This window comes from Mya arenaria, chromosome 14, assembly GCF_026914265.1.
Source record: "Mya arenaria isolate MELC-2E11 chromosome 14, ASM2691426v1".
In the NCBI taxonomy this organism is placed as follows: Eukaryota; Metazoa; Mollusca; class Bivalvia; order Myida; family Myidae; genus Mya; species Mya arenaria.
In genome coordinates, this window is record NC_069135.1 from 45154138 (window position 1) to 45174746 (window position 20609).

A 20609-nucleotide genomic window follows, 5' to 3' on the forward strand; every position below is an offset into this window, starting at 1 on the left:
TCACACAATACACATTTCATAGGCCATCACTACAGCAACGACAATCACACAATACACATTTCATAGGTCATCACTACAGCAACGACAATCACACAATACACATTTGATAGGTCATCACTACAGCAACGACAATCACACAATACACATTTCATAGGTCATCACTACAGCAACGACAATCACACAATACACATTTCATAGGCCATCACTACAGCAACGACAATCATACAATACACATTTCATAGGTTATCACTACAGCAACGACAATCACACAATACACATTTCATAGGTCATCACTACAGCAACGACAATCACACAATACACATTTCATAGGTCATCACTACAGCAACGACAATCACACAATACATATTTCATAGGCCATCAATACAGCGACGACAATCACACAATACACATTTCATAGGTCATCACTACAGCAACGACAATCACACAATACATATTTCATAGGCCATCACTACAGCAACGACAATCACACAATACACATTTCATAGGCCATCACTACAGCAACGACAATCACACAATACACATTTCATAGGTCATCACTACAGCGACGACAATCACACAATACACATTTCATAGGCCATCAATACAGCGACGACAATCACACAATACACATTTCATAGGTCATCACTACAGCAACGACAATCACACAGTACATATTTCATAGGTCATCACTACAGCAACGACAATCACACAGTACATATTTCATATTTCATAGGCCATCACTACAGCAACGACAATCACACAATACACATTTCATAGGTCATCACTACAGCAACGACAATCACACAATACACATTTTATAAATACAGCGACGACAATCACACAATACACATTTCATAGGCCATCACTAGAGCAACGACAATCACACAATACATATTTCATAGGCCATCACTACAGCAACGACAATCACACAATACACATTTCATAGGCCATCACTACAGCAACGACAATCACACAATACACATTTCATAGGTCATCACTACAGCAACGACAATCACACAGTACACATTTCATAGGTCATCACTACAGCAACGACAACCACACAATACACATTTCATAGGTCATCACTACAGCAACGACAACCACACAATACACATTTCATAGGTCATCACTACAGCAACGACACTCACACAGTACATATTTCATAGGTCATCACTACAGCAACGACAATCACACAATACATATTTCATAGGCCATCACTACAGCAACGACAACCACACAGTACACATTTCATAGGCCATCACTACAGCAACGACAACCACACAGTACACATTTCATAGGCCATCACTACAGCAACGACAACCACACAGTACACATTTCATAAGCCATCACTACCCCAACGACGAACACACAATATACATTTCATAGGTCATCACTTCATAGTTTGAATGCATATCAAATAAGGCTGTTTTTCATATTTTTTATCCAAAACAACCGACAATACGTGGGAAGTGGATATTTGTTGACGCCATCCCTTAACATTTGTTTAGACAAATCCATTTATATTAATTCAAGTAAACACGAAATTAAGGCGTCTGTAAAAAGAAGTCAATGCTTCGAGCATGCAATCTATGCTTATAAAGACACGCATTTACATACTCATATTTCCTGTTTGCACTTCTGGTTGCAATGTCTAAAATGCCGTTTTGCGTGTCGATAGGGTATGTATGAGCACGATTAAGTGGTAGGTCGGGAACGACGACATTTGACAAAGGTCGACGTCTCTGTTTTCTAGAATAACGTAAGCCGTATTTCTGTTCTAGGACTCAGGGTAGTTTCTATTTTTATGACACGTATGCACTCACCCAGAATGGAAACATGGACATTTTTGTAAATTGGAAGTTTTTCTAATTTCTTGACTTCAACTTGTGAAAATTCAGATAGCTTGTTGTAATCATTATTTCTTTTAAAACCAGTCTAAAAAATCTAAAGCTGGATAATAAATGTAGCCATAGTTCGGATACTTGTGAATAGCTGCTTCTACTTGAAATCTTAATTTGTTGATTTTTTTTTTCAAAATGTTATCATTGGTATTAAGTCTGTTAAAAGAACGTTATGTTTGAGTACAAAATGGTCCCGCGTGGGAGTGGCGAAGAGAATTTTGCCCAGAATATTGATGAACAAAAGTATGTTTGTTGGTAAATGTGGCTAAAATTGCATTTCCTATAGATCTAACAACAGCACAATAGTGTATCCTTTTCCAATTTCAAGTCATGTAAAGATTAAAACGGGCCGATACTCATTAGCCAATGCCGCCTTAAATAAAATTAACAATTAAAAATTTGTTTTTTTTTGCAAGCATTTTTTTTTAAATTGCACCTTTAAAAATTATTAGATATTTTTTTCCTGTGAAATGTCTTTGTATTTTAAACGTTTTGTGTCCAAAAGAAAATATACAATTCGTGTTTTATCTTGCAATTTAGTAATTCCGAATGGGCGACGTGCACTAATGCATTATTACTGTAGAATGTTCCTGTCACGGTAACGTTCACCGTAGACAGGGCGGAGGTAACACCAGATACTGACACAACAGTTTATTGTAAAATAAACATACAACATTGAAACATTGTTCCCTTGTGTTTCAGATTCAGCAAACTTGGTTGTGCTTTTCGATGGTCTCTCTGTGTGTATGAGAGGTGTAGGGCCGGGGAGTTACCTCAATCGATCGATTTTTCTCTCTTTTTTGTCTATGATAAATAATTTTGACTGGTTGAGTTGATTGTAGTATCGAAATAAGTAAAATAAATTTGCCTCGTACTTTTTTTCTAAATCAACAAAATCATAAGTGAATCGTCAGAACGTGGTTAAGAGTCGTATAATTTTGAATTAAATAACTTGTCAGCACTAAAAATTTCTGAATAGCAATAATTATGATATCCACTTTCCGCGAATGCGGTATTCAAACGGGATTATCAAGTCTTATTATCATATGGCAAAATCCGCTGATTTTAACATGTCTCCGTGTTAAATTTAAATATTGTGTATCAATCTTGATAATATTGAGATAATGTCCGTCAAAATGTTTTGAACAAGAATTGCGGAGAAGAGTTCAATTAGTCACAAGTAGGTTACATGCTGGTAAAATATCGTTTAATATCTACGCTATCAGATAATTTACGACATCAATGTATTTACCTTATTGCGCCAATTTACGGAAATAGTCGCACGTGATGTTTTTCTATTTGCCGCAATTAGATAATTGTCTTGCGTATGAAATAATGGTCAAGCGCTTTGAGATTCAGCCATCGTGTTTCCATTTAAATGTCTGAGCTCCGATGGGAAAACAGTCGGACTTAATACATATATGCCGTAATGGAATCCATTTGTTACCAGTAACAGCATTAGTGAAGTCATATCATTAGTATTGTTTTTTTTTAATTAAGCTTAGGTTTTAACATTTATTTGGTTTAATAGAAATAAGCAAGATGTTTGTCAGTACAAATAGCTAAGCTTAGTTAATTGTAAATGGAATCTGCACTCAAATTATTCTGGTAAAATAAGAAAGCATTGACCCAGTAAACGTAATCACGTTACCATATAATGTCGCTTGACAAGACTTTCATTGTTTCATATCGTTGCGCGAATTTCGTTCACTTTTAGAGCTCTACCGCAAGGTTCCAAAGAGTAATTAAATGTCACAATTTAAAGGATAAACGCACAATCAAACAACTGGATGAGAGTTACAATATCATACCAGATAAACTGTGAACTAAACGGCTTTACTAGCATGACCATGTGAAGCAAATTTGACTGCTAAATTGTGCGTCATTTATATGACTTCATGTGATTTCATATTTCACCACGACCTCGACCTTTGATCAACTGACGCTCAAATATGTTTGATGGACCTCTATCAAGTTGGAGGTTTCTATTGAGGCGGTTTTCAATTATTGATAGGAAACTTTGAAATTCCAGCTTCACTACGACCTTGACCTTTGACACACTGACCTCAAAAGCAAAAGAGTTCATCTGCTCTCCATGACTAACCTGCGTACAACGTTTCAGGTCTCTGGGCCAGTGTTATTCAGCTATTGAGTGTAAACCGATTTTCAACTGAAGGTCACCTCGACCTTTACCTTTCACCCACCGACCTAAAAATCAATAGCGTTCATATCATAGTCATGACCTACCTACTAAGACAGATTAAGATTCCTGAGCCTAAGCATTCTTCATATATTGATCGGAAAACGATTTTCAGCTGAAGGTATTACTTATAGTCACCATGACATAGACCTTGTCCTGTATCTTGATGTTTCTTTTTTCTTTAATCTGTGTATACAACTGTTTGTTCATCAAAGTCGTTTTATCAAACATATTTTATAGTTTTATTTTATAATAATTATAATGTTGGCTGGTCGATTTTGATCAGGTAACCCTGAATATGGTACAACGTCGAAACCTATTTAGAACTGACGTCGCGTTTCCAAGCGATGTCAATAATATAGTTCCATCTGCATGGTGACCTAGATTCAATCAAATAAACTTCTTCCATACGATCTTTATAGCATGTATTTGTCAAGTTTTGTTTAGAATGTTCTAGAATATTCTAGTTATTCCATGAATACACGTTTTAGAATAAACAAGAGATTGATGGAATTAAAGAGAAAGCTGCTGAGCATTTTTGTAAAATGAACTGAGATAGCATGTTGTCTTTTTTTTGTTTTATGATAAATTAAAGTGCTATTGTATATCAATGTTAAAATTTCTTAATATGAGGGGAGATTTTTTATAAGGGATTTTATTTTACATCTTCAAATTCCTTATACAGATTATTGATACAAAGTCATGTGGTTTGAGTCCTCACTAGTATAAAACCATACACGTTTTACTCAGTTAAAACGATTATAAAATCGACCCAATTATTTCTTATTTAGAAAACCCCATTTACATCATGATAATGTAGGTATAAATGTTGCTTTGCTTGGTTTGCATATGTTTGTTCTAACCACCGCTTTGTGTCCCGATATCTTCTTACCTCGTGCTTAGCCTCTGTTACAGGATTCATTATTTTCCGCGGCTATGAGTCACTTAGTATCTTACCGGAGTAAGCAAATTAAAATGTCTTTCCCTTGAATATTTCCAGGTGCACTATTTTATAGCGGCATTCTATGAGGCGGTTTTGTACCTCGGGGCTGCATATAGCAAAAGTATCGAAGAAACCGGAAGTGCTGACGATGGATATGCTATCGCCAGAACGTTCTTCAACAATACCTTTGAAGGTATGATTTTGTAACTTCTATGGTATTTTTAATAGTATAACATAACTTACGGTACAGGAGTGATATATCCCCATGCAATAATTTTTTATTTTTTTAAACTAGTGTAATAACTGTGCAAATAAGATAGCCGCATCACAGAAAAATGTATTCATACGCGCTGTAAAAACAAACGATATTTCAAAAGAAATTCTGTTGGTGTCAACAAACTCACGATTAAACAAATAGTGATAAAAGAAGAAGGAAACGTCTCACTGATCACAGCGCCAGAAAATACCTCGACCAGAAATTGAATGACAATTTTCCTGCGAACCAGATTATGGAAACATCGTGACACAAGAACATACTATAGCCACATACATCCAAATCAACACAAGGACATATCCAATTTCCTGTACTCCATTTAAATACCCCGTCTTCTTATATGCGAAATGTTGCCCAGTCTATGCAGCTCACCAGCAATGTTCAAGTTCACATAGCCACTGATTCCGCCTTAATTTTCTATTTTTTTCTGGTGGAGTTTACAACATTTTGGTGATCCAATTCACGGAGTAATATACATGTGCATATCCATCAAAATTACAAATTTCCATGCTGTAATCCATCAGCTACATCGCTTATTCGCTCTATTGAAAGCGACTTTTTTGTAGTTAAGACGTCCGCCTACGGAGCGGTAGGTCTTGGGTTCGATCCCTAGCCGCGTCATACCGAATGACGTTAAAAGTTGGCACAAGTAGCTCCGTTGTCTGTCGTTTGGCATTTAAAGCGTCGGGCTTGGAAATGTGGTGTACTCAGTACTGATTTAACCCAGGAAAGTTGTACCCCGTGCATTGGTGTTTTATACTGAACACGTAAAGAACCAAGGAGTCTCTTCGAAAAAGAGGTAGGGTATCGCACCCGGTCTTCCTCTTTCCCACCACTGTCTCTTCCCCGTGCTGTCCCTTAAGCAACAACAAAGGACACCGTTTGAAATAAGTGCTTGCATTTTCACGGGTTATCCTTGACCGCAATGTCTCATGAAATACAAACATACATACAAACTAACGGTCTTTTCCAACTTCAACCGCACAATTACATGTACACACCCGCTTGATAACTAATGACGTCAGACAGTTATGACTTTGCCCTTAATTATTGATGTGCCTGATTTTAATTAATTAAAATATATGTTCTTTTGTTGATTTAAGTGAAACTTTTGAAAATCGGTTGCTATTTTATGATTTTTTATTATAAATAAAATGTTTTTTGTGTCGGACTATTTTCTTTCCTGTGGATGAAGCATCCTAATTACAAGCAATGTACGTTTTGCACTAGTACACGAGAATGTGTATGGTAGAAACATTCGCCTAGATTTTGACCGTAATTGAGTGATGTTATAAATAGAATCTCAAATTCGTGTTTATTTTGTATCAAATTTATTAACCTTGTTATTTAATCAAAGCGCTCGAAGCGTTGAAAGTCTTTTGGCCTTCAACGTTTTGTGTGTCTAGTCATGTAATTGTAAGACAAATTAACATAAACTTCTAAAGAAAGTTAATGCTTGCTCATGAATTCCTTTGCAACTCATTTCAAAAAAAAAGATACAAAATAAACACTCATTTGAGATCTTTTTTGTAATACATTTGAATTCAAAAACTAGTGCAGTATAGTAAAGTATAACATAAAGTGAAGGAAGAAACACTTTTTTGATGACATATATATCTGGACTTTTTCATATCTACCCAAATCTAACAACTCGGTAGTATGTGCTTTCCTAAACCACCAAGTAATTGATCCAAAAGACATCTTTGGAGGCCTTTTTTAGATTACTTGTTCTGAATCAGTATCCGGCAGATCTGGATAAAGGAAAAATAAACGATATTACATTTGATACAACATTATTCTTTGACCTATTCTTCAAGAAAGAATCAGCATTAACCAATATAACCATTGAGTACTTCGTTCTATTGTTAAAGGAAACAAATTAAGAATGTCAAACCAACAAAAGGTAAAAATACAAACATAAAACATATGTCATATTTTCGAACAAAATAAGCGACAAAAGCCTAACAGTTGAAAATGAAATTAAAATATCTTGTAGTAACATGATATTTTCCATAGAAAATCGAGATGTTTCCAGCTGTGCGCACGTTCATCGGATAATCGTATAAAAGTGATCGGTAAAAAGTCACTGTACAAAACATGAGCCATTAATCTGTGAGAGAGTTGCGACAAATAAAGTGCGTATCTCTCTTGTAATTGCCGGTTGCATCTGTTCAGACTGATTTGAAATAATTGTTTCTAAGATACTTTTTTCTACAGTTAACGTCTTAAGAAATCGCAACTTGAAGCGAGCATCTTCAATGTCTACTTAAGAATGTTTATCAATATAACTTGACATATTTGAAAATCCTGCTTTTCGGTGCAATGTGAGGTTTTATCAGTAAATTAACAGTTAAAGAACAGCAGTAAAACTATCAATTTGATATTTTTCAATGCAAACTACGGAGTGCAAATACCAACTTTAAGAACTGCTTTTAGGAAAAGCTGTAGTTACTTTTTAAAAACATCTTGGAAACTAGTTTTTCCATGAGCCAGCGTAGATACGACAGTCTACGTCATAAGCAAACACAACTTTTGCGTGATGGGCGTCCCACGGGTAGCGGTGAAGCAAAGAGTTACAAAAAAGGGAACATTTAGAAGAAAAAAATACAAATAAATTTCTGAAATTAAGCATAAAAAAGGCAGAAAATTTTGTTGATTTCAGTGTTATTGAAATCTGAAATACGACGTCAGGCATTTGCGTGGCGTTCGTATAGTTGATGCAATGTTAGGACAGTAGTAATGGGTTGCAACCGGCAGAATAAAACTAATGAATAGAGACCAAATTGGGCGCTTTAAAAATTATGTTTCAAGTTCTACTTCTATCCAACAACTTGAAAGAAAACATATTTCTGTTAGTCTGTGCTGCTAAGAACAAAAATCCACGTTTTTTATCAACGGACATAGTCGAGTCACACCGTATTTAAGTATCCGTAAGTCTTGTTATAAACAGTAAGTTTGTTAACATGCTGACGGAGGTTGACGTCATACCTGGACGTCATTAATTCAAAGGATGTCATCCTCCAACAGTGTGTTATTGTTGTTTTCAAATTTATTTTCGTCGTCAGTTCGGTTAACGTGTTATTTAAATGTGGCATTGTTATTAATAACATTAATAAATGACTGACTATTTTGACTAAGCCCTTCATGTGCTGAAGAGGAATAGAACGTTATATTATTTACTACATAACCTGTTGTGAAGACGTCATAAACAAATGCATTCTATACAATGACCTATGGAGAGGTATTATATAGCATAGCAAGTGCATGCATATGCTGTGTGGCGGCTTGTGACAAAATACCAAGTACCACCACGTTTTTATTACATTGTGGAAATATCAAATACATCTATGTTACAGGCTTGAACCAGTCAGTTGCCGTGGATGAGGAGGGGACAAGAATTGCTGATTTCCGCGTCCTTGACCTTCTGAATGCTGACACCGAGCAATGGCAGGTGCGTGCTAGTTGACGTCACTAGAACTTCGGAATGTTTTATAACGTTTTGAAAAGACAAATTTCTGCATGTTCAAATAGTACATACGTTCAAATATTTAGCTGGAAACAATCCTTGCCAATGGTATATTTATTTGTGTGTGTTTTTACCCATGAATGGAACATTTGTAAAAACAGACGTCAACGACTAAAAGGAACACTATATTTTTTCCTAAAACAATGTGGTGTCATTTCATTGATCTTTTACATCATTTACATCAGCGTCTTACTGCATCATTTTTTTTTCAAAGATTATATCTCCATTTCAGGTACAGAGGGAAACAATCAGTTTAAATCAGATGTATTGACTTTACAATTTTGTCTATGAGACAGTAAAATACTGGAACGTTAGTAATTAACACCAATGAAATAAATTTATTTGTTTGTCCGAAATGAGCTTACGGTAATTTAGTAAAAACAGTTATGTCATTTTATGTGCATATTTCAAGTTACTTTCTTTCTTAGAAGAAAAACAAGGTAGCATATTATTTTCTAAAAGTGATAACAGTGAACAGTCTTAAAATATTTTATATCTGCATACGTGAATTCCTAGAAGTACCTCTAAAGTTATACAAGACGTTAACATAAAATGGCATTGGAACATTCCCATATGGTAATATATTTGTCGTCCTACATATATTCCGAGGTCTTTTTTTTAAATAGCAGATGTTGTTTCAGGTGGTAGGTGTTTTTTACGGATCGAAGAGGGCATACGAACCAAAAGCGGGTATGACGGTCCGCTTCCCAAACGGCGTGCCAGTGGACATACCCGCGTGCGGCTTCCAGGGGGAGCATTGCATCAAAAGTAATGATTAAAGCGTTGAGAAATTATACTTACAAATAGTACAGCTGAAAAATCTAAAGTAACATTTTATTTTTATTTATTAGCTAGAAATGACTTGAAATGACAATTTATTGTAGTTTTTCAGAAAAGCGCACCAAGCCCTAAATTGTATGCGGACAAAACGTCATTTCGGAGATGGCGTCGATTTAGTTGTGTCCCATCCCTGTCCGTGACAACTTTGATTTGGACATGCGGACAATATCTAGTTGATGTTTAAAACAGCGAAATATCAAGGTTTTTCCCCACGATAAAATTATATTAACCACTGTGTATTATATTTAAGAGTAAATTATGAAAAAAGAGCGTTTTTTTATTTTCATTTAATTTTTTCAAATGTCAGCCAGTTTTATGATATTTTAGAGCAATTTTTCCACAGGTAAATACATAGGTGGTCGTTTTTGTCTGTATTTTTATATGTATTTCATATTGAAACATAAACATTAAATTTGTACTGAGTTATAGCTTTCCGCTGAGAATTAAAATTGAATCGTTTCCAAACATTATATTTTGGCTAATTAGCAAATGGTATTTTCTGCACAATCAAATGGTTCTATTTAAGTTATGAAAGTGCTAATTAAAGTATTTTTGTATTCGCCCACATCTCGCTGATTAATAGTTCACATCGTATTGGCAGTCATAACAAAATTGTTACTTAAGGGTACAATACTTTTTTTTATTTTAATGCATCCATTCAAAGAACATATATTGCCATACCAACGGGAAGTGAAGAACTAATTAAGGCGTTATTTGCGTCGCAGACACTCATAAATAAATGGTACTATTTTGAATATCGGTTATAACTCTCTTGTTTCATTATTTTGTACTCTATGGTTCGTAGCGTGCTAAAGAACAAGAACGGCTTGTTTGATACCCTTGTACATTAACTCTATGGTTCGTAGCGTGCTTGGAGACCAAGGCAGCTTGTTTCTAACCTGTGTATGTGTACTTTTTGGTTCGTAGCGTGCTTGGGGACCAAGGCAGCTTGTTTGAAACCTGTATACGTTAACTTTATGGTTCGTAGCGTGCTTGGGGACAAGGCAGCTTGTTTGAAACCTGTGTACGTGTACTTTATGGTTCGTAGCGTGCTTGGGGACTAAGGCAGCTTGTTTGAAACCTGTGTACGTTAACTTTATGGTTCGTAGCGTGCTTGGGGACCAAGGCAGCTTGTTTGAAACCTGTGTACGTTAACTTTATGGTTCGTAGCGTGTTTGGGGACAAGGCAGCTTGTTTGAAACCTGTGTACGTTAACTTTATGGTTCGTAGCGTGCTTGGGGACCAAGGCAGCTTGTTTGAAACCTGTGTACGTTAACTTTATGGTTCGTAGCGTGCTTGGGGACAAGGCAGCTTGTTTGAAACCTGTGTACGTTAACTTTATGGTTCGTAGCGTGTTTGGGGACAAGGCAGCTTGTTTGAAACCTGTGTACGTTAACTTTATGGTTCGTAGCGTGCTTGGGGACCAAGGCAGCTTGTTTGAAACCTGTGTACGTTAACTTTATGGTTCGTAGCGTGTTTGGGGACAAGGCAGCTTGTTTGAAACCTGTGTACGTTAACTTTATGGTTCGTAGCGTGCTTGGGGACCAAGGCAGCTTGTTTGAAACCTGTGTACGTTAACTTTATGGTTCGTAGCGTGCTTGGGGACAAGGCAGCTTGTTTGAAACCTGTGTACGTGCACTTTATGGTTCGTAGCGTGCTTGGGGACCAAGGCAGCTTGTTTGAAACCTGTGTACGTGCACTTTATGGTTCGTAGCGTGCTTGGGGACAAGGCAGCTTGTTTGAAACCTGTGTACGTGCACTTTATGGTTCGTAGCGTGCTTGGGGACCAAGGCAGCTTGTTTGAAACCTGTGTACGTGCACTTTATGGTTCGTAGCGTGCTTGGGGACTAAGGCAGCTTGTTTGAAACATGTGTACGTGTACTTTATGGTTCGTAGCGTGCTTGGGGACCAAGGCAGCTTGTTTGAAACCTGTGTACGTTAACTTTATGGTTCGTAGCGTGTTTGGGGACAAGGCAGCTTGTTTGAAACCTGTGTACGTTACTTTTATGGTTCGTAGCGTGCTTGGGGACCAAGGCAGCTTGTTTGAAACCTGTGTACGTTAACTTTATGGTTCGTAGCGTGCTTGGGGACAAGGCAAATTGTTTGAAACCTGTGTACGTTAACTTTATGGTTCGTAGCGTGTTTGGGGACAAGGCAGCTTGTTTGAAACCTGTGTACGTTAACTTTATGGTTCGTAGCGTGCTTGGGGACCAAGGCAGCTTGTTTGAAACCTGTGTACGTTAACTTTATGGTTCGTAGCGTGCTTGGGGACAAGGCAGCTTGTTTGAAACCTGTGTACGTTAACTTTATGGTTCGTAGCGTGCTTGGGGACCAAGGCAGCTTGTTTGAAACCTGTGTACGTTAACTTTATGGTTCGTAGCGTGCTTGGGGACAAGGCAGCTTGTTTGAAACCTGTGTACGTGCACTTTATGGTTCGTAGCGTGCTTGGGGACCAAGGCAGCTTGTTTGAAACCTGTGTACGTGCACTTTATGGTTCGTAGCGTGCTTGGGGACAAGGCAGCTTGTTTGAAACCTGTGTACGTGCACTTTATGGTTCGTAGCGTGCTTGGGGACCAAGGCAGCTTGTTTGAAACCAGTGTACGTGTACTTTATGGTTCGTAGCGTGCTTGGGGACCAAGGCAGCGTGTTTGAAACCTGTGTACGTTAACTTTATGGTTCGTAGCGTGTTTGGGGACAAGGCAGCTTGTTTGAAACCTGTGTACGTTAACTTTATGGTTCGTAGCGTGCTTGGGGACCAAGGCAGCTTGTTTGAAACCTGTGTACGTTAACTTTATGGTTCGTAGCGTGCTTGGGGACAAGGCAGCTTGTTTGAAACCTGTGTACGTTAACTTTATGGTTCGTAGCGTGTTTGGGGACAAGGCAGCTTGTTTGAAACCTGTGTACGTTAACTTTATGGTTCGTAGCGTGCTTGGGGACCAAGGCAGCTTGTTTGAAACCTGTGTACGTTAACTTTATGGTTCGTAGCGTGTTTGGGGACAAGGCAGCTTGTTTGAAACCTGTGTACGTTAACTTTATGGTTCGTAGCGTGCTTGGGGACCAAGGCAGCTTGTTTGAAACCTGTGTACGGTAACTTTATGGTTCGTAGCGTGCTTGGGGACAAGGCAGCTTGTTTGAAACCTGTGTACGTGCACTTTATGGTTCGTAGCGTGTTTGGGGACAAGGCAGCTTGTTTGAAACCTGTGTACGTTAACTTTATGGTTCGTAGCGTGCTTGGGGACAAGGCAGCTTGTTTGAAACCTGTGTACGTTAACTTTATGGTTCGTAGCGTGTTTGGGGACAAGGCAGCTTGTTTGAAACCTGTGTACGTTAACTTTATGGTTCGTAGCGTGCTTGGGGACCAAGGCAGCGTGTTTGAAACCTGTGTACGTTAACTTTATGGTTCGTAGCGTGTTTGGGGACAAGGCAGCTTGTTTGAAACCTGTGTACGTGTACTTTACGGTTCGTAGTGTGCTTGGGGACAAAGGCAGCTTGTTTGAAATCCTTGTACATTAACTCTATGGTTCGTAGCGTGCTTGGGGACAAAGGCAGCTTGATTGATACCCTTGTACATTAACTCTATGGTTCGTAGCGTGCTTGGGGACCAAGGCAGCTTGTTTGAAACCTGTGTACGTGTACTTTATTGTTCGTAGCGTGCTTGGGGACCAAGGCAGCTTGTTTGAAACCAGTGTACGTGTACTTTATTGTTCGTAGCGTGCTTGAGAGCAAAGGCAGCTTGTTTGAAACCAGTGTACGTGTACTTTATTGTTCGAAGCGTGTTTGGTGACCAGGACATCTCGTTTGAAACCATTTTACGTGTTTTTTTTTATGGTATGTAGCGCGCTTGATAACCGGAACATCTTGTTTGAAATCCTTTTACGTGTATTTTATGGTATATAGCGCGCTTGATAACCAGGACATCTTGTAGGAGAAGAACAGAAACAAGGCGGCAGAAACTCTTAGTAGTTTCAGATGCGTGCTACTCAATACTTGGGATGATGTGAATGGTACATGACAATAGACATACGTGTATACTTTCCAGTTGCCTTTCAACCTAGCCTTCTAAAATGACCTCTCAACATACTAGTAGTAGTAGCTTTTAAAAATAGCCTTTCAACTTAGCCTCCCTTCTTGGTCAAAAGTAAAATCTAAAAATGTCATTAGTTAAAATACAAATGTTGAAGTAAGTTTTGACTACTTTCATATGATTTCAATTAACATGTTAATCACGGTACATTTCCAAAGATGAGGGTTATTAAAGCTTTTATTGACTAGTCAGCCATTGGATATGATCTGATTTTTACTGGTAGAAATTCATGTTAAAATTGGCGCAGCCGTGAGTTTCAAGTTTCTTTTTACTTTTCGACAATATACACATCTGACTGTCTGACTGTTATACGTCAAAGTTCAGATCACAAACGCCGGCAGTTTCTTTATTGCCCGGAAACAATTAGAATTCATGAATAATTTTAGACCCAAACCCAAAACCAATGAAATATGACATATATTCTGCTACACAGATAGCAGTCTGGATCGAAAGGAATATATATATTTATAGGTCATAATTAAAATGCACATGTTTTTCACCGTTTTGTAACGAAAGATCCTTATTATGTTTAGCAAGTACATGTTTATAACATTTATTGTATATGTATTTTCTACTTTTATTTTTGCTGATTAGCAAATTGGAAACCGCGTTATCTGTAAGAAAACCACAATTAATGTTCTATATTCCAATAACATCCTCGATAACAAAGCTGGAGAGGAAAAATTACGTCTGTAAAGGGCAGAACGACCAGACAAAAGACATTCTTTTCCTGTGAAAAATCTTCATATATCTTTTAATTGTGAGAATGTAATAATTATGTTTCGCTTTAGAGCCCCTCTCAGCGCAGACCATTGTGGGGATTATTTCCGGCTGTCTCATTGTTGTCCTCGTTCTCATCATTATCACCCAGATCATATACAGGTTAGTAAAGGCGTCCTGTCTGTGTTTTCATTGGTGAAAACTATGTTACGTGTTAAAATATGTAGCACGTGTGTATTTCATGTTGGCTTGTTGTGCAGTGCTGTTTTGTCGAATATTATATAGAAAACATTTATCCCTGAGACGATGAAATCTTATTGTGATTTATGTAACATGTAATTGTCATAAAATATTTCTGTTAACAACAATACCCATTGTTTGTCAGTCTGACTGTTAAACGTTTTAGTTCGAAACAAAAACAAGCTAAACCCCGAGTTCTTCTATTGAACGGTACTTTTTGTACATTATGTTTGAATTCTTTTTTCGTCTCATGTTATGTGCTTGAATTGGTGCATGCAGAGTAAATGTAATCAGTGTTCCTTTCGTTTCATGCCGTTTGCGTTTATTGGTTTATATATAAAGTAAATGTGTTTCTGTTTCCGTTTCGTTTCCTGATATGTGCCTGTATTTCGTCTCATGCCATATGTGCTTGTATTTCGTCTCATGACATGTGCTTGTATTTCGTCTCATGCCATGTGCTCCTATTTCGTCTCATGCCATGTGCCTGTATTTCGTCACATGCCATTTGCTTGTATTTCTTCTCGTGCCATGTGCCTGTATTTCGTCTCATGCCATGTGCCATGTGCTTGTATTTCGTCTCGCGCCATGTGCTTGTATTTCGTCTCATACCATGTGCTTGTATTTAATCTCATGCCATGTGCTTGTATTTCGTCTCATGCCATATGTGCTTGTATTTCGTCTCATGCCATGTGCCATGTGCTTGTATTTCGTCTCGCGCCATGTGCTTGTATTTCGTCTCATGCCATATGTGCTTGTATTTCGTCACATACCATTTGCTTGTATTTCTTCTCATGTCATGTGCCTGTATTTCGTCTCATGCCATGTGCCATGTGCTTGTATTTCGTCTCATGCCATGTGCCATGTGCTTGTATTTCGTCTCGCGCCATGTACTTGTATTTCGTCTCATGCCATGTGCTTGTATTTCGTCTCATGTCATGTGCTTCTATTTCGTATCATGCCATATGTGCTTGTATTCCGTCTTATGCCATGTGCTTCTATTTCGTCTCATGCCATATGTGCTTGTATTTCGTCTCATGCCATGTGCTTCTATTTCGTCTCGCGCTATGTGCTTGTATTTTGTCTCATGCCATATGTGCTTGTATTTCGTCTCATGCCATGTGCTTGTATTTCGTCTCATGTCATGTGCTTCTATTTCGTCTCATGCCATATGTGCTTGTATTTCGTCTCATGACATGTGCTTCTATTTGTGTATGTATAGAGTAAACGTAATTGGTTTTGCTTCGTCTCACGACAGGCGCGTGTATTGGTGTTTGCTTGTTTTATTTATGTTTTGGTACATGAATGTGTATACATGTAACATATGGTTGTATGTTTCATGTAATGCATTTATCAAAGATCGTACAGACAAAATGTGGCAGTAGTTTCTAGCAAGAAATTGTTTTAAGCAATAAGTTCAAGTAATGGATTAAATAAAAACATCTTGCTTGAAAACTCAAATAAACTCATCGTCTGATGCATGGTATAAATCATTCACATAGAAACTTCAGCAGTTGAATGTACTTTTCAACAATACTGTGGCCTAAATATGCCCGCGCCATTGATATATACTCTGTCACTGTTCGTGTCGTGTCCAATCAATCGCGATAGAAATAAGGCTAATTCCTGTTTGATTACTTAACGTCACCACGTTGTCTTGTTACCGCCGCATTGCTAAGTATTTCGGACAGTGTAATCAAGAAGCCTATCATCTAGTTTGTCTTCACAAAGGGCTTCTTTCAATGTGTTCTCACACATTGTCGTCATGGGATTCGTACAGTCGGTAAAATGTGCAGAATTCTTTGGGAAGCAATACTGTATGGAGATGGACAAGAAAACCAATATAAAACATGTATTTGTTCGAAATTCATCTTGCGTTCTGACATGTACATCTTGCTTTAATTCATCATAAATTCATCGTCCATGATGCTATATTCCATTCATTTAAGTTAATTTCATAGTTAAGATAACCTGATATAAAACAATAAGAAAGTTCACATTCTCCTAATGACAGAAAAATAGATGACAGCAAGCACTTTGTAACATACCACGAAGCAGAATGTAAAACATCTCCATTTTTTTCGACACCAGAAAGCGTAAATTCAAAATGAACGAAACTTACTTTTAAACGCATGTCTGACTTTAATATTACTCATTACTAAGAAATGGGTACAACAAAAAGAATCACGGCGCACACACCGTTGAATTCCGTCAAGTTGAAATTTTGACCAAGGATTGCATCGTTAAAATAAAAGCAAATCTAAACTATTTTACACGTGTAGAAGTAGAAACTAGTATAGTCGTTTATAGGCTTAGAACTATTTTCATATCTTTTTCTGTCAAAAAAGTTGTTTAGAAATTAACGACATTTACTTGTTTGTATACATCGGTTTTGACCCGTGTTAACCTATGTACGAGCCCCGTTGTCACCTGATTCCTCACTCTGAAATTGGAGAACTTATAAGTCAGGAAAGAATATTAGCCCAGTCGAATGCAAAAAGTACAAGTAAGAAAGCAAGTTGTTCAAGTCAGAATGCAAAATGTACAAGTAAGAAAGCAAGTTGTTCAAGTCAGAATGCAAAAAGTACAAATAAGAAAGCAAGTTGTTTAAGTCAAAATGCAAAAAGTACAAGTAAGAAAGCAAGTTGTTCAAGTCAGAATGCAAAAAGTACAAATAAGAAAGCAAGTTGTTCAAGTCAGAATGCAAAAAGTACAAGTAAGACAGCAAAATGAACAAGTAAGAAAGCAAGTTGTACAAGTAAGAAAGCAAGTTGTTTCAGTCAGAATGCAAAAAGTACAAGTCAGAATGCAAAATGTACAAGTAAGAAAGCAAGATGTTCAAGTCAGAATGCAAAAAGTACAAGTAAGAAAGCAAGTTGTACAAGTAAGAAAGCAAGTTGTTCCAGTCAGAATGCAAAAAGTACAAGTCAGAATGCAAAATGTACAAGTAAGAAAGCAAGATGTTCAAGTCAGAATGCAAAAAGTACAAGTAAGAAAGCAAGTTGTACAAGTCAGAATGCAAAAAGTACAAGTAAGAAAGCAAGTTGTACAAGTCAGAATGCAAAAAGTACAAGTAAGAAAGCAAGATGTTCAAGTCAGAGTGCAAACTGTACAAGTAAGAAAGCAAGTTGTTCCAGTCAGAATGCAAAAAGTACAAGTCAGAATGCAAACTGTACAAGTAAGAAAGCAAGTTGTACAAGTCAGAATGCAAAATGTACAAGTAAGAAAGCAAGTTGTTCAAGTAAGAAAGCAAGTTGTTCCAGTCAGAATGCAAAAAGTACAAGTCAGAATGCAAAAAGTACAAGTAAAAAAGCAAGTTGTACAAGTCAGAATGCAAAATGTACAAGTAAGAAAGCAAGTTTTTCAAGTAAGAAAGCAAGTTGTTCCAGTCAGAATGCAAAAAGTACAAGTCAGAATGCAAAAAGTACAAGTAAGAAAGCAAGTTGTTCAAGTCAGAATGCAAAATGTACAAGTAAGAAAGCAAGATGTTCAAGTCAGAATGCAAAAAGTACAAGTAAGAAAGCAAGTTGTTCAAGTCAGAATGCAAAAAGTACAAGTCAGAATGCAAAATGTAGAAGTAAGAAAGCAAGTTGTACAAGTCAGAATGCAAAATTTACAAGTAAGAAAGCAAGTTGTTCAAGTAAGAAAGCAAGTTGTTCCAGTCAGAATGCAAAAAGTTCCAGTCAGAATGCAAAATGTACAAGTAAGAAAGCAAGTTGTACAAGTCAGAATGCAAACTGTACAAGTAAGAAAGCAAGTTGTTCCAGTCAGAATGCAAAATGTACAAATAAGAAAGCAAGTTGTTCAAGTCAGAATGCAAAAAGTACAAGTCAGAATGCAAAATGTACAAGTAAGAAAGCAAGATGTTCAAGTCAGAATGCAAAATGTACAAGTAAGAAAGCAAGTTGTACAAGTCTGAATGCAAAATGTACAAGTAAGAAAGCAAGTTGTTCAAGTCAAAATGCAAAAAGTACAAGTAAGAAAGCAAGTTGTTCAAGTCAGAATGCAAAAAGTACAAATAAGAAAGAAAGATTTCAAGTCAGAATGCAAACTGTACAAGTAAGAAAGCAAGTTGTACAAGTCAGAATTCAAAATGTACAAGGAAGAAAGCAAGTTGTACAAGTCAAAATGCAAAAAGTACAAGTAAGAGTGCAAACTGTACAAGTAATAAAGCAAGTTGTTCCAGTCAGAATGCAAAATGTACAAATAAGAAAGCAAGTTGTTCAAGTCAAAATGCAAAAAATACAAGTAAGAAAGCAAGTTGTTCAAGTAAGAAAGCAAGTTGTACAAGTCAGAGTGCAAAATGTACAAGTAAGAAAGCAAGTTGTTCAAGTCAGAATGCAAAATGTACAAGTAAGAAAGCAAGTTGTTCAAGTAAGAAAGCAAGTTGTACAAGTCAGAGTGCAAACTGTACAAGTCAGAATGCAAAAAGTACAAGTAAGAAAGCAAGTTGTACAAGTCAGAATGCAAAAAGTACAAGTCAGAATGCAAAATGTACAAGTAAGAAAGCAAGTTGTACAAGTCAGAATGCAAAATGTACAAGTAAGAAAGCAAGTTGTACAAGTCAGAATGCAAAACGTACAAGTAAGAAAGCAAGATGTTCAAGTCAGAGTGCAAACTGTACAAGTAAGAAAGCAAGTTGTTCAATTAAGAAAGCAAGTTGTTCCAGTCAAAATGCAAAAAGTTCCAGTCAGAATGCAAAATGTACAAGTAAGAAAGCAAGTTGTTCAAGTCAGAGTGCAAAATGTACAAGTAAGAAAGCAAGTTGTTCAAGTCAGAATGCAAAATGTACAAGTAAGAAAGCAAGTTGTACAAGTAAGAAAGCAAGTTGTACAAGTCAGAATGCAAAATGTACAAATAAGAAAGCAAGTTGTTCAAGTCAGAATGCAAAAAGTACAAGTAAGAAAGCAAGTTGTTCAAGTAAGAAAGCAAGTTGTTCCAGTCAGAATGCAAAATGTACAAATAAGAAAGCAAGTTGTTCAAGTCAAAATGCAAAAAATACAAGTAAGAAAGCAAGTTGTTCAAGTAAGAAAGCAAGTTGTACAAGTCAGAGTGCAAAATGTACAAGTAAGAAAGCAAGTTGTTCAAGTCAGAATGCAAAATGTACAAGTAAGAAAGCAAGTTGTTCAAGTAAGAAAGCAAGTTGTAAAAGTCAGAGTGCAAACTGTACAAGTCAGAATGCAAAAAGTACAAGTAAGAAAGCAAGTTGTACAAGTCAGAATGCAAAAAGTACAAGTCAGAATGCAAAATGTACAAGGAAGAAAGCAAGTTGTACAAGTCAGAATGCAAAAAGTACAAGTAAGAAAGCAAGTTGTACAAGTCAGAATGCAAAAAGTACAAGTAAGAAAGCAAGATGTTCAAGACAGAGTGCAAACTGTACAAGTAAGAAAGCAAGTTGTTCAATTAAGAAAGCAAGTTGTTCCAGTCAGAATGCAAAAAGTTCCAGTCAGAATGCAAAATGTACAAGTAAGAAAGCAAGTTGTTCAAGTCAGAGTGCAAAATGTACAAGTAAGAAAGCAAGTTGTTCAAGTCAGAATGCAAAAAGTACAAGTAAGAAAGCAAGTTGTTCATGTAAGAAAGCAAGTTGTACAAGTCAGAATGCAAAATGTACAAATAAGAAAGCAAGTTGTTCAAGTCAGAATGCAAAAAGTACAAGTAAGAAAGCAAGTTGTTCAAGTAAGAAAGCACGTTGTACAAGTCAGAGTGCAAAATGTACAAGTAAGAAAGCAAGTTGTTCAAGTCAGAATGCAAAATGTACAAGTAAGAAAGCAAGTCGTTCAAGTAAGAAAGCAAGTTGTACAAGTCAGAGTGCAAACTGTACACGTCAGAATGCAAAAAGTACAAGTAAGAAAGCAAGTTGTACAAGTCAGAATGCAAAAAGTAC

The 20609-nt window shown here is 36.9% G+C and overlaps 1 protein-coding gene across 1 annotated transcript in view; it reads left to right on the plus strand.

Annotated features, from left to right (window-relative positions):
* Positions 1 to 2088: 2088 nt before the first annotated feature.
* LOC128216173 (atrial natriuretic peptide receptor 1-like) overlaps positions 2089 to 20609 on the plus strand; it is a 31020-nt gene continuing 12499 nt past the window's right edge. The window contains exons 1-6 of the mRNA XM_052922750.1: positions 2089 to 2152; positions 2604 to 2656; positions 5102 to 5237; positions 8675 to 8769; positions 9486 to 9612; positions 14560 to 14650. Of these exons, the coding sequence (XP_052778710.1) occupies positions 2089 to 2152; positions 2604 to 2656; positions 5102 to 5237; positions 8675 to 8769; positions 9486 to 9612; positions 14560 to 14650 (566 nt within the window). The remainder of the gene's footprint in view (positions 2153 to 2603; positions 2657 to 5101; positions 5238 to 8674; positions 8770 to 9485; positions 9613 to 14559; positions 14651 to 20609) is intronic.